The following is a 13,036-nucleotide window of genomic DNA, read 5'->3' as shown; positions in this document are numbered from 1 at the left end:
ACCTCGACGAGATCGCGAATAATTTGCGGGGCGTTCTCGCTAATCCAACACAACACAATTGGGCACTGGTTCAGGTGAGAGACATAAAACGTCTCCAATCGCTTGACCTTGGTTATCGCTGGAGCACCGTTATTAAATTATTCGAACTACTGGTCTGCAGGTCCACCAGCCCCCGAAGTAATGCAGTGCGCCACAGCACTGATGCGAATGGTTGTCCTTCTAGTAGTCGCTCGGCAGCTCTGCCTAATAACTACTATGGAAGGGTGTGATTGGAAAAAATATACATAAATATAAAAACAAGGAAAGAAAGAAAGGGAGTGAGAAGGATGGAGCGAAAGAAACAATGAAAAGAAGGAAAGAAACAAAGAAGGAAAGAAACAGAAAGAAAGTAATAGAGGGAGGAAGAAAGGAAGGAACGAAGGAACGAATGAAAGAAGGAAGGAAGGAAGGAAGGACGGAAGGAAGGACGGAAGGAAGGAAGGAAGAAAGGAAGGAAGGAAGGAAAGAAGGAAGGAAGGAAGTAGGGGAGGAAGGAAGGAGGGAAGGAAGGAAGGAAAGAAGGAAGGAAGGAAGTAGGGGAGGAAGGAAGGAGGGAAGGAAGGAAGGTGGGAAGGAAGGAAGATGGGAAGGAAGGAAGGAACGAATGAGGGAGGAAAGGAACGAATGAGGGAGGAAAGGAACGAATGAGGGAGGGAATGAAGGAAGGAAGGCGGGAAGGAATAAAGGAAGGAAGGTGGGAAGGTAGGAACGAAGGAAGGAAGGAAGGTGGGAAGGAAGGTGGGAAGAGAGGTGGGAAGAAAGGTGGGAAGGAAGGTGGGAAGGAAAGGAAGGTGGGAAGGAAGGAAGGTGGGAAGGGAGGAAGGAAGGAAGGAAGGAAGGCGCATAGGAAGGAAGGAAGGTGGGAAGAAAGGAAGGAAGGTGGGAAGAAAGGAAGGAAGGTGGGAAGGAAGGTGGAAAGGAAGGTGGACAGGAAGGTGGGAAGGAAGGTGGAAAGGTGGAAAGAAAGGTGGAAAGAAAGGTGGAAAGGAAGGTGGGAAGGAAGGTGGGAAGGAAGGTGGAAAGGAAGGTGGGAAGGAAGGTGGAAAGGTGGGAAGGAAGGTGGAAAGAAAGGTGGGAAGGAAGGTGGAAAGGAAGGTGGGAAGGAAGGTGGAAAGGTGGGAAGGAAGGTGGAAAGAAAGGTGGGAAGGAAGGTGGGAAGGAAGGTGGAAAGGTGGGAAGGAAGGTGGAAAGAAAGGTGGGAAGGAAGGTGGAAAGGAAGGTGGGAAGGAAGGTGGAAAGGAAGGTGGGAAGGAAGGTGGAAAGGAAGGTGGAAAGGAAGGTGGAAAGGAAGGTGGGAAGGAAGGTGGGAAGGAAGGTGGAAAGGAAGGTGGAAAGGAAGGTGGAAAGGAAGGTGGAAAGGAAGGTGGAAAGGAAGGTGGGAAGGAAGGTGGGAAGGAAGGTGGAAAGGAAGGTGGGAAGGAAGGTGGAAAGCAAGGTGGAAAGCAAGGTGGAAAGGCTGGAAGATGGAAAGGAAGGAAGGAACGAATGAGGCAGGAAAGGAAGGTGGGAAGAAAGGTGGGAAGAAAGGTGGGAAGAAAGGTGGGAAGGAAGGTGGGAAGAAAGGTGGGAAGAAAGGTGGGAAGAAAGGTGGAAAGAAAGGTGGAAAGAAAGGTGGAAAGAAAGGTGGAAAGAAAGGTGGCAAGGAAGGTGGCAAGGAAGGTGGCAAGGAAGGTGGAAAGGAAGGTGGCAAGGAAGGTGGGAAGGAAGGAAGGAAGGAAGGAAGTAGGGGAGGAAGGAAGGAGGGAAGGAAGGAAGATGGGAAGGAAGGAAGATGGGAAGGAAGGAAGGAACGAATGAGGGAGGAAAGGAACGAATGAGGGAGGGAAGAAAGGAAGGAAGGCGGGAAGGAAGAAAGGAAGGAAGGTGGGAAGGTAGGAACGTGGGAAGGAAGGTGGGAAGAGAGGTGGGAAGGAAGGTGGAAAGAAAGGTGGGAAGGAAGGAAGGTGGGAAGGAAGGAAGGTGGGAAGGAAGGAAGGAAGGAAGAGAATCGTGCTGATTTATTCTCAGGGTGCGTTCTGTATCGACAGCCCCGTGCCCGCAGAGACAACCTTCAGCAGGATTTCGTTAGTGGTATTCTTTTGAAATGCACTTGAAGTGGTATTGTACGTTGTTGGTGGTAGTACTGCGATCATGCGAGTGACGCTAGCATATTGACTGAGGACAACGAAGGCGACAATCTCCTGTTCGCATAAGAAGTAAAAAAAAGCGCGAAAGAAACAGAGACGAGGATAGAAGTGACGTACAAAAAAAAAGGAACACAGCAATAGGCGAGCTCTTTCTGAAGTAGACGGCACTAAATTCCAGAAATCAGCCCATGAAGTGAGAAAATATCTGTTTTCAAAAATATCCTAAAGAAACATGGGTATAGGTATATAAAACAGCGATGAAATACGCAGGGAGGCTGCACGGCAAAGGCAAATACAAATTCGCGTTAGAAGGCAGGGTGCCATGAGACAAAAAATCACTTGCCTGTGTTATCACGCCGTATAACGATAAGAGAAGCATTAAATTGATATGCACGCTTGAACTCTGAAATGAGCCCACTTTTGAGGGCAATGAACGCCTGGTTTTTTTTGTGCCACTGCTGTGCCAAGGCCGCTTAGGCAATCTTCCTCATTGCCAAGCGAAATGAACGCGCGGTACGCCGCCTTTCAATACTCTTCACAGTTAGATCAGACTGTTTCAAGACAACCCACCACCCTCACGGTGCAGCGCAGTGCAAGAAATGCATTGCAGAGGGCTGCTCTGCATTACCATTATGTGATACAATATGGTAATGATTGTTCAGTTATGGGCATTGAACTGCAGTGTAATATCACAAGAAGTGCCACCAACTACATGGTGTATCACACATGATAAGCGACAAAATTTTTTTTTATATGTCGTAACACGACCCCGACGCAGACACGGCTGCCGACACGGATTGCTAACGACAGCATAAGGCATTAAAGGCTTTCGTCTTTAAAATAGTGATTATTTGTCGCCTTCTCTTTCCAGACGTGCGGTCAGGGGTTCCCGATGATATGGCAGCAAGGCGCGTTCTTTGGACAGGTACCTGGGAACAAGGCCTACGTGTACGCCATTGAAAACGAGGAAACCCTGAAGGATAAGGTTAGTTAACAAAAGTAACTTTTCCGCCACTTCCTTTTCACCACACCATAGAAACACGCTTCTCCACACAAAGTGATTGACAGGTTAACATTGCTGCAATACAAACCTAGCACGAGCAGAAACGCATATCGGGAAGCGTCCATATATGTTCTCTTTACACACCATGTCCTTACCAGATCAGTGCTGCGGGTTCGTTTTCTACATCCTTCCCAAGGATTTGATGTAAACTAGATCTCATGGCTTCAGACAATTCAGCCGAAAGTTTCTTAACACTCCGACTGTATTATCATTTGTGTAAGTGCCACAGACGAATGACCATATTGTTTTTTTTATTCGTACACACTCAGTGCTTTGTTATCGAGTCACAATCACTCCCTTTCGACCTGATGCGTGCGTTATTATGGGCTTGATGGCGACGTTCTTGGGTACTCCGCGAGAGAACACAGTGCACGTATTGAGAACTGTATTGGGATGTGTCGGGTTAGTTTGGAGGATTGCATTTTCGGCTTCTCTTAGATTCTGCTTGGGCTTTGCGATGTCCGCGTTGAAATAACCAACTGCAGCATTAGTGGTAGATACTGACTTATGTCCCCCCCCCCCCCTACCCCCTAATTCAGAAGCTATTAATGCGTTAGCACTACTACCGCCATGTCCATCTGGCGTTGTATGATGCTGGTGAGCTGAATGTGGGAGGAGTGTGGGCCGGAGTGACAAGGAGGTGCGGCGGCCACTCGGAAAAGTGGAGAGTTCTGATATTGTTCACAGCGCAACAAGAACGAGAAAAACGAAAGACGGAAGAGTAACACAAACAACCGCTGACTATCAACTAGTTCTTATTGAAGAACAGAAGGGGTATATATAGAAACACTTATCAAGCACACAGACGTTTTCTGGAAAGCACGTGGGAGTTCAGATACCTCAACTCCCTCTCGGATAAGGCAATCGATGGGCTGCTGATACATAGACTGCCTTTCTGATGAATATAAAAGGCCTCCATGATCTCTCGTGTTACCTTATCGCCGTGTCGGAACAGGATACGCGTGTTCTTATAATCCGGTGCGCATTTGCATTCCTTGCACAGAAACGTAGACTGTGCAGAAACGTAGACTGTGCAAGAAACGTAGACTGTGCGCAGAAACGCGGCGGATTAGGTGGGATATCGACACAGTTGTCTGCTTGAGTTTCCGTATGGTGAGTGTGTTTTTCCCGTTTTTCTGGATGTGGAGGCCAAGTACCCGGAGAGTGTTTACCTCCGAGATGGGCCGGTTTTCCAGTGTCACGGTGGTGGGGCTGTGGGGCATTTTCGTGTTGTGGGGCGGATTATGAGGAGCTCCGACTTCTCCGGTGAGCAGGAGAGTCCGATACTCTGCGCATGCGTTTGGGTGAGAATAGCTGCGGCCTGTAGGGTGTTCTCTATGTCTGCATCACTGCCATGGGTGGTCCATAGCGTGATATCATCGGCATAGAGTGTATGCCGAAGGCGAGGGATGATTTGTAGCTTGCGGGCAAGGGCAATGAGAGTGACATTGAAGAGGAAATGGGAGAGGACGGACTCCTGGGGGGTTCCGACCCCACTAAGGGTGTATGGGGGGGAGATATGGGGACCGAAGTGAATTTCGGCCGTGCGGTTTGTAAGGAATGTTTTAATATAGGTGTACATACGTTCACTTATGTTCAAGGGGGAGAGAGCCGCCATGATCGCTTGATGGTCCAGGCGATCAAAGGCCATGGAGAGATCCAAGGCTAGGACAGCTTTTGTGTGGCCCGGAATGAGGGGATCGAAAATGTCCTGCGTGAGTTGGAGCATGGCGTCCTGTGCTGACAGATGGGGACGGAAGCCCACCATGCTGTGCGGGTAGAGGTCTTGCTCCGCCATGTGTTGGGTGAGTTGAGCGAGTCCGACGTGTTCGAAAAGCTTGCCTAGGCATAAGGTTAGTGAAATGGGACGGAGATTTGAGGGTGTAAGTGGTTTGTGGGGCTTTGGTATGAATATGATTTTGGCGTGACGCCAGGATTGGGGAAGAGTGCCCTCCTGACAGCATTTGTTCAAGTATTTGTTGAAGTACTCCGTGAGCTGGGCGATCGATTGATCGTCCAAATTGCGGAGCATGGCATTAGAGATCCGGTCAACTCCTGGGGTGGAGTTAGAACGGAGAGTCAGGAGGGCCGCTCTAACTTCTGCCTCCATGATCTCTGCGTCGAGGTTGGCATTCGGGGCGCCTGTATAGGGGCCGGAGGGTTTGAGGTACCGGGAGTTGTATGTGTGTTTCTAAGTATATTAATTAGTGCGTCAGGAGAAAGGTCGGTCTTGTGTATAAGGCATGTGACGTGATGTTGCGTGGCTGTTTTAGATTGCGCGGGGTCAATTAAGTGACGCAGGAGTTGCTAGCTACGTTTGGAGGACAGATTGCCAGCCAAACTATCGCAAATCTGACCCCAGTTTGATCGGCAGAGCTCCTCAGCGTGCTCAGTAATTTGTGTTTGCAGCGCGGCCAGCCGCTTTTTAAGGGTCCGATTGAGCTTTTGCCCTTTCCAGCGCTCTAGGATGCTATGGTGGGCTTCCCACAGGTGGGCCAGGCGAGTGTCGAGGGTGGGCGTATCTGATGTTGTGACATGGGTTCGCGTGTGCGTGGAGACATCGTTCATGAGTGATGCCACCCACTGGTCGATGTCTATAATAGGAGCGTCAGGGAGGGCCGCCCGTGCGGAGCAGACAACATCCCAGTTGGTGATTTTGTGTGTTAGGTGACGGGCATGTCTTTCCTTGTACGGTACTGTAACGGAGAGGATGTAATGATCGCTTCCTAATGTATGACGCGTTGTGGTCCACATAATACCAACAAGGCAGCGGCTCAGTGTCAAATCCGGGCTGGTGTCCGCGCTGACACTGTTACCAATCCTCGTGGGGGTGTTAAAGTTGAGTATTGTGAGGCGAAGCTCTTGTACCAAGGACCAGAGACGCCGGTCTCTTCCAGTGGTGGTGCGGCAGCCCCAGTCAGTATGCTGACTGTTGAAGTCCCCTCCGATAATCAATGAATGCTTGCCTGCAAGACGATGGAGATCTCGCAGTAGCGTTTCCAATGAAGCCATCGGGTGAAATCGATGGTACTGAGTGTGTATCATGTATGATTTCTGTAATTACGCACGGCGTCTCGGAGGTGATGTAATGGATTTGGTGTGTAATGGAGCGATGTATGAGTGTGGACGCCTTGGGTGTATTCGTGGCGTCCGAGTGAACAGATGTGTAGCTAGGAAGTCTGGCAGGGCTATGTGTGTCCTGAAGAAGGATGTGGGGCGTGGGAAGTGTGGGGAGGAGGAATTGCAGGGGTGCGCGCTTGCCCCGGAAGCGGCGGCAGTTCCACTGCAGAATTGATAAGGAATTAGGAGGTAGCCTCGCCATACTGGAGCTTTGGTGGGGTGAGGGTAAGTGGGTTGGTTGGGGAGTTCTGTGGGGTAGGTGGGCGGGATTGATGCGGCGGATTGAGGTGTAGCGAGGGAAGGGCCTGCTCTATTGTTTGGAGGCGGGCGTCGTACTGTGCAAGGCTCATCTCTAGGGTGTGCACCATGCGCGTAAATGCCGCTTCAATTTGTTGCTCGAACCGTTGGGAGAGGTGGTCGATGAGGTGATTGAATTTTGCCGGTTGTTAAGGACGAGATAGCAGCATCCCACCGCTGCCACCAGTTTGTTACATACGAGGTAGCATGGTCGTGTGCCGGAGAGGGAATGAGGGACGTCTGAGACGCGGCTGCTGGAAAAAGACAATGAGAGAGGACTTTATACAGGAATTTACATATTTACAAGTGAGCTCTACAGGAACGCTGCATCACGACAGCTCATCAGGAGACGATTCGATGACAAAGAGCTCCTCGGCCGTGCCGCTGCCGGGGTTTTAAAGAGTTCCCTTCCCTAGGGTCCCTAGATGGGGGCCGGGCCTGCAGGGGAAGGAAGTTCTCACTGGCACCAATCACCGACACACACGCACTCACTCACTCCCGAGAGATCACACCTCATACGAATTCAGCACTAAAGAGGAAACCAATACCTTTAATAGCATCACAGACATTCAGAAAAAGAACAAAAGGATCTATCCTCCTCCGGATAGATCGCTTAGCTCGGCTGAGGCCTATGACTGGAGAAGACTCCAGGCTAGAAGCTTCGCATCCCTGGTCTGGAGTAGCTGGACAGGAGGTGACACGAGGGAGGATGCGGAGGTGTGCGAGTTCTGCGGGCATACCGCTACACTCGAACACATACTATGGAGATGCCCCAGTGCCCCAGGATATGGCAGAATCAATAATGCAGAGGAATGGGAGACCATACTCAGAAGTGCCGACCTTAGCATACAACGATACGCTACCCGCCTGGCAGCAGAAGCTGCGCGACTATACCGTTGTTAGTCTTCCAGCTGCGACGCTGCCCCTCCCCGGACGCCTGCGTGCGGACCCGGAGGGGCACGGGTCTTCTTCTGGCGGAAATAAAGTTTCTTCACTCACTCACACCGCCGTCACGCGCTGGGAGAGGGGGAACGATGCCATCCACGTAGCGCAGACGCTGGAATGTCCATGAGCGGCGTTCCCGCGCAGTTCGAACGCGCGTTCACACTCGGTGTAGGGGAAACGCTCGCTCAACCGGGCAGACGGACGCGGCTTCCGTGGCAATCCAGGCGCCCACCCAACGCGCGTCTCGGGGTTTGTCGGCGTTTCGGTGCTGCCATGTCGTCTTCCCCACGACGAAGGCGAGACGTAACACTGTAGACGCGCGTCCATCTCAGCGAGTTTAGCGTCCAGGCGGGCCTCGAGGGATGTCAGGTCGGTCTGGGTAATAGGTGGGGGCTATGTTCTTCGTTTTTCCTTGGGTGAGGGTGAGAGTGGGGATTGGGAGACGGACTCTTCCATGTTTTCTGTTGATGTTTAAGGTAGTGGAGTGTGCTGGGCGGGAGGGACGGTACGTGTAAGCTGCGGAAGGACGGAGGTGGGGTTCTTGATAAGAGAGGTAAGACGACTCACCTCGTCTCGCAGGGCCTGGAGCTCCCGGTCACGAAGATCCACCTGTGTGGGCGGAGGGGCCGGGGGCTTGCTGGCATTGTTGACTCTGCCGGCCACTCTGTCCGCGACGTGCAAGAACTTTCTCGTTAAGCAACGAACCAGTCACTGCCGCCGGTCAGCTTGAAGCACGGTTGAGGCATCCACTATTCCAAGAGGGAACTTATGCCTTCCCTCTGGTTCAGGTGTCCACCGAGATGTGGACACCTCGCCCTCACCTCACGCTACGTAGATCCTGGCATAGCAGAGCTAATCCACTGCCAATATTTTTGCAGTCAATGCCAGTGCCTTCTCCCACTGGTCCTTCTGCGGATGGGGAGTTGTAGGGGCGCACAGCTGCGGTGGTTTCTGTGGCGAACATGGCCTCCTCTGTAGCTTCGTCAGCTCAAGCCAATGACACCTATTCCTGGCTGTTTCCCTTCGATACTTTCGTGATACATGTTAGCACCCTGTTAGTGTGAGCGTTAGCTTGCTGGCCGCTTCAAGAAGCTATTAATGCGTTCGCATTGCTGCTGCCATGTTATGACGTTGTGCCATGTCGCTGAGCAAAATGGGGGAGGTTGCTTCTCTGGGCTTTTATCCGGGGTTTTTCGCTCAGGGTGAACGACACCGATGTTTAAGTTTGCATTTCTGGAACTGGGGACCCCTGAGGCAATCCGGCTACAGAGGGAAAGAGTGGATACTTGTTGTTCTAGCTTCAGAGATGAGAGGTCTATATCGTATGAGTATGAGCGATGAATGAAACGGGCGGCTTTGTTTCGCACGGCTTAGACTACGCTCTGGTGTGCCAGCACTAAGACACCACGCTCACCGATTTCGCCACTGGGTCATGGCGATGCTGGCTGACTGTCTGTCCTCACGAAGAGCACTTAAAGGAGTATAGGCACTCAATTTTGCTGCCATGTTTTCTTCTCTGCAATGATGCAGAAGACACTACTGTGCATCAATCACCAAGTGGTATGCGCCTACGACCGCTGAATAATATCCAATTGTTTTCGTCTCGCACTCTGTCGATTTCGGTTTCAACAGCCGAACGATGACTGTGACGTCAGAGAGAGGTTATAGGTCACGTGAGGCATGAAAAAACTGCGACATGATCCCTGCATCGCGGCTTCATTGTTTTAATTCACTGCAGTGCTGAAGCCAGCCTTCCTCAAGAACCGGAATGCCAAGGTATGCAGAAGCACCGATTATATTGCAGTTTTTCATGCCTCACATGACCTGTAACCTTTGACGTCACAAACATCGTTCGGCTATTGAAACCGAAACCGTAACAAACAACACGAGAAAAATTCGATTATAGCTTATTTACTGGTCGTAGGAGGATGATACCCCGTGAAAATCCGTGTATAATAATGCAGTACTCGTCATTGCAAAGAAAACATGCACCCAAAGGATAGGTGTCTATTGTCCTTCAAGTGCCCCCGAAAGTTTTAATGCTTTAAGGCTCCCCCTCACCGGTTTCGCCAATCGTTGTCCTTGCTTGACATTGAATCCGATCGCTTAAGTGTCCCTTGTCCCAGAAAAGCCAACGTAGTCTTAGGCAACGGGGCACCTCATCTTTACCATTATTAATTGCTGCTCCCGCCTCTTGTATCTGCAATTTAACCACTTTCACATTTGTCTTTACTCTGGTTTGTTTCCATTTTTCTTATGGGTAGCTAGCTAATTATCGCGTCCGCACATGTATTCCCATGCCCTATATTTTGCTTCTTAACCTGTCCCGGTTCCTGGGTTGTATTTTTTTCCTGTTACGTTTTTATTCCGAAAGCAATACTGCTCGAGGTTTCCGCTCTTGGCCGTCGTCCCGGAGAATCCACCATTGACCTTTAGCGTGACCTATGTGTGACGTCATAGCAGCTGTGGAAAAGCGGCCCCCCAACTCGGCTCGTCGCGATCGTCCCAGCGAATCCTCCATGCCGCAGCTGCGCGCCGCTGCCGCGAGGGGCACTCGCTGTACGTGACGTCATGCCAGCTGTGGAAAAGCGCCCCCCCCCCCCCCCCCCCCCCACAACTAGGCTCATCCCAGTCGTCCCAGCGAATCCTCCACGATATGTCGGATGATGTGTATAAGGTGAAGCTTCAACGATGTACTGCAGCTAAGAAGCGGCGGCGTGCGGAACAAACGGATGAAGAGCGGGAACAATATTTAGCTAAACGGCGTGCATATTATGCAGCCAGGCGAAGGCGTTCAACATCTCTTGAACTGGGTGCTCGCTTTCGCAATCCACTAAGCTTAACCAAGCCAAGCCTCTGCCAATTTTTTATCTTTGTCTCTTGCCGCAACGTGCACTTTTGTCGGCTGTTCAAGGTTTTTCTCGGTCAAAGCTTCGTTAGCCACGCGCATTCAGTTTGACCCCTTCTGTATAAGTTTGTTGTTCTTTTCGTTCAGATTTTTATGCCGGTTTAGCGATGGCAAAAGTTTTTTTAATTTTCCCATGGTATCACCCACTTGCAGATACATCATACCTGGGATTTGTAAAGTGTTGGAGCTCGAGCCCTTAAGTGTTCCTTGTAGCTTCAAATAAAACTTGGAAGGCTGTGCTCTGTGTGTTTCCGTCCTGGTATTTTCCCGCAGTGTTTTAAACTGAACGAGTTTGAATCGGGGGGCCGGAAAATTTTTGAACTAGATGCCCTTTTTCTGCTGCAGTGATGTTAGCATAACCAGATATCCACTGGATAGATTCTGATTGAGAATAAAAATACGATGGAGTGTTCGCACTTTTCTTTGAGGGCTCTCCTAAGACTCCTTGCGAGATTTTCCAGTGCCAGGAATATGTAAATGCCCACCTGCCAATGCTCGTAAACGGTGTGTAGGAAAGGAATAAAAAGGTAGGAGCGCAGCCGCCATATATTCATAGCCATTTGGTAATAACGTGATATCATTAGAGTGCACGTTCGGCGGCACCTCTGGGGTGTAAGAAGAAAATTCCATTCGACGGCAACCCCCGAGTGTGAAAATGAAATCCGCATCGGTAGATGACGGTGTGGCATCAGTCTCTGGACTCTTTAACAAGGAGCAGGGGGAAACTAATTAAAATATAAAAATGCAAGAAAATAAAGAATGACCGCCCTTGTCTGAGCAGTGTATGCAAAGATGTCCCCTGGCCGCTGAAGTGACACATTATCGCTATCACGGAGCGATTGCAATGCACATCGATATAGCTACACCAAAACTATGCTATATTTCATATTGTACGCTCGCTGCCTTACGATCTACCAAACAGAGCAACGCGACTAAAAGTTTCGCCCATCGTCTTCGCAGTGCACCTACCCGCCGCTCAGGAGCCTTCCGCCGGACATGGCCTGGTTATTGAACAACGTGCACCTTGGCTCCTATGGCAAGAACTGCAACTCCACATCTGACCCCTTCCATCTGCTGAAGTACCTCAGAAAAGATACTATGTTGAATGTCTCCTGAAGTGGAAAGAGTCTCGGTGTTGGTGGAAAGGCAACAGTCATTATAAGAGGTCTTTCAGCGCGTGGTCAGTAGTCGTTGTGCCTGTCTCGCAAATAGTTGTGAGTTATCTGGACGCTCCCACTCGCAAGTGACAGTTTCCTAATCTCTGCAGTTGGCTGTTTAATGGTTTAGGTTAGTTAACTTGCGGAAGCTGTCTCGCATAGCTACGAGTACACTGCGAAACATATTTAGGCCGGTTCTATCATCCTATTTGGGGCCCTTCTCCTTTACACACTTTTCTCGTGATCCAAGTTTCATTTTTATGCCCTTATTTACGCGCATGCGTTGTTTATTAATGTAATTTTACGGTTGTTCATTATGCTTCTACCGCAACCACTTCAGGTGCAAAAAGGCGTCTGATTACGCCGTGCTTCCCCGAACACTGTTCTCTGAGCGAATCTAAATATTTTGGAGCTTTTTCTTAATTTAATATAGTTTGGCGTGCACTTTAAAAGTGGCTGCTAGGTGAAATACTATTCTGCGTTTGTTTAAAGAAATCACATTTCCTCTTTCTTTTCTGCTTCGGTATTCTTTTCACTGGCCCTTTCAGTTATTTTCTTCTGCCATGCTCTACAATTTTTAAGGCTTGCTGCGTATCGACTGTCTTTATGGAGCGTACCATTCTGTCTCTTCTCCACCACGGAGGGGGGAGGGCTTTTTCTAATCGCCAATAAAATCTTATTATTGCCATAATCTAGTCCTTCCAAGTGGCTTTTCAGTTCTGTGCAAAATGAATGGTAGATTTCGATTGCAGTAGAACAATGATGGCACTGGAAGCAATAGTTGATTTAATCTGATTTCTGCATTTGCGGGATCACTGGAAATATCTGGCTTTAGAAATATTCAGGCAATGAAATGTTCATCCGTAAGCTAGAGGCTGAATTTATTTTTCTGCGGGGAGCATTTTCCAGAACACACCAACTTGGCTTCTAAATTCGTACTTAGGGAGGCTGTGCTGCCCGCTTGGCAGCAGCAGCTGCTTCACTCCAGGTCGTGTTCTTTTTTTTTTTTGGAGTCTATTAACCAGTATCAAGCGTTCTAGTTTCGACAAAAATAACTGTAACCGCTCTACCGCTCTATTGTGAGCGCAGTTTTCATGCTACACTTTCGAACGTTCAGGATTTTTCGCTCACAACGCAGACTCCGGATTAATGTATCATAATGCAAATACAAAACTGTGCTTAATTGCGGCGTGAAGATGGCTTAAGAGACCTACAAAAAGTACAATCTGGGACAGAGAAACCCTCAGCAATTAGCAAGCTCAGAGAAGAATCTGTTCGCTTCCTACTGCACCTTCGCTTGCTACATCGATGTCGCCCTGGGGTTTTTTCCAATGTGCAAACAACCGCGTCTGCTTCTTTGCAGTCTCTGAATGCCCAAGCA

At 49.7% G+C, this 13,036-nt stretch overlaps 1 protein-coding gene across 1 annotated transcript in view; it reads left to right on the top strand.

Moving 5' to 3' along the window:
• The window catches only part of LOC149331661 (uncharacterized), a 35,040-nt gene extending 23,151 nt beyond the window's left edge, over positions 1-11,889 (top strand). The window contains exons 7-8 of the mRNA XM_089557392.1: positions 3,037-3,150; positions 11,459-11,889. Coding sequence (XP_089413518.1) covers positions 3,037-3,150; positions 11,459-11,614 — 270 coding nt within the window. The 3' untranslated portion in view covers positions 11,615-11,889. The remainder of the gene's footprint in view (positions 1-3,036; positions 3,151-11,458) is intronic.
• Positions 11,890-13,036: the final 1,147 nt, after the last annotated feature.

This window comes from Amblyomma mixtum, chromosome 8 (genome assembly GCF_055824585.1).
Source record: "Amblyomma mixtum isolate Tamu chromosome 8, ASM5582458v1, whole genome shotgun sequence".
Taxonomy (NCBI): domain Eukaryota; kingdom Metazoa; phylum Arthropoda; class Arachnida; order Ixodida; family Ixodidae; genus Amblyomma; species Amblyomma mixtum.
The sequence above is the reverse complement of the archived record's forward strand: the minus strand, read 5'-3'. Positions and strand labels throughout refer to the sequence as shown.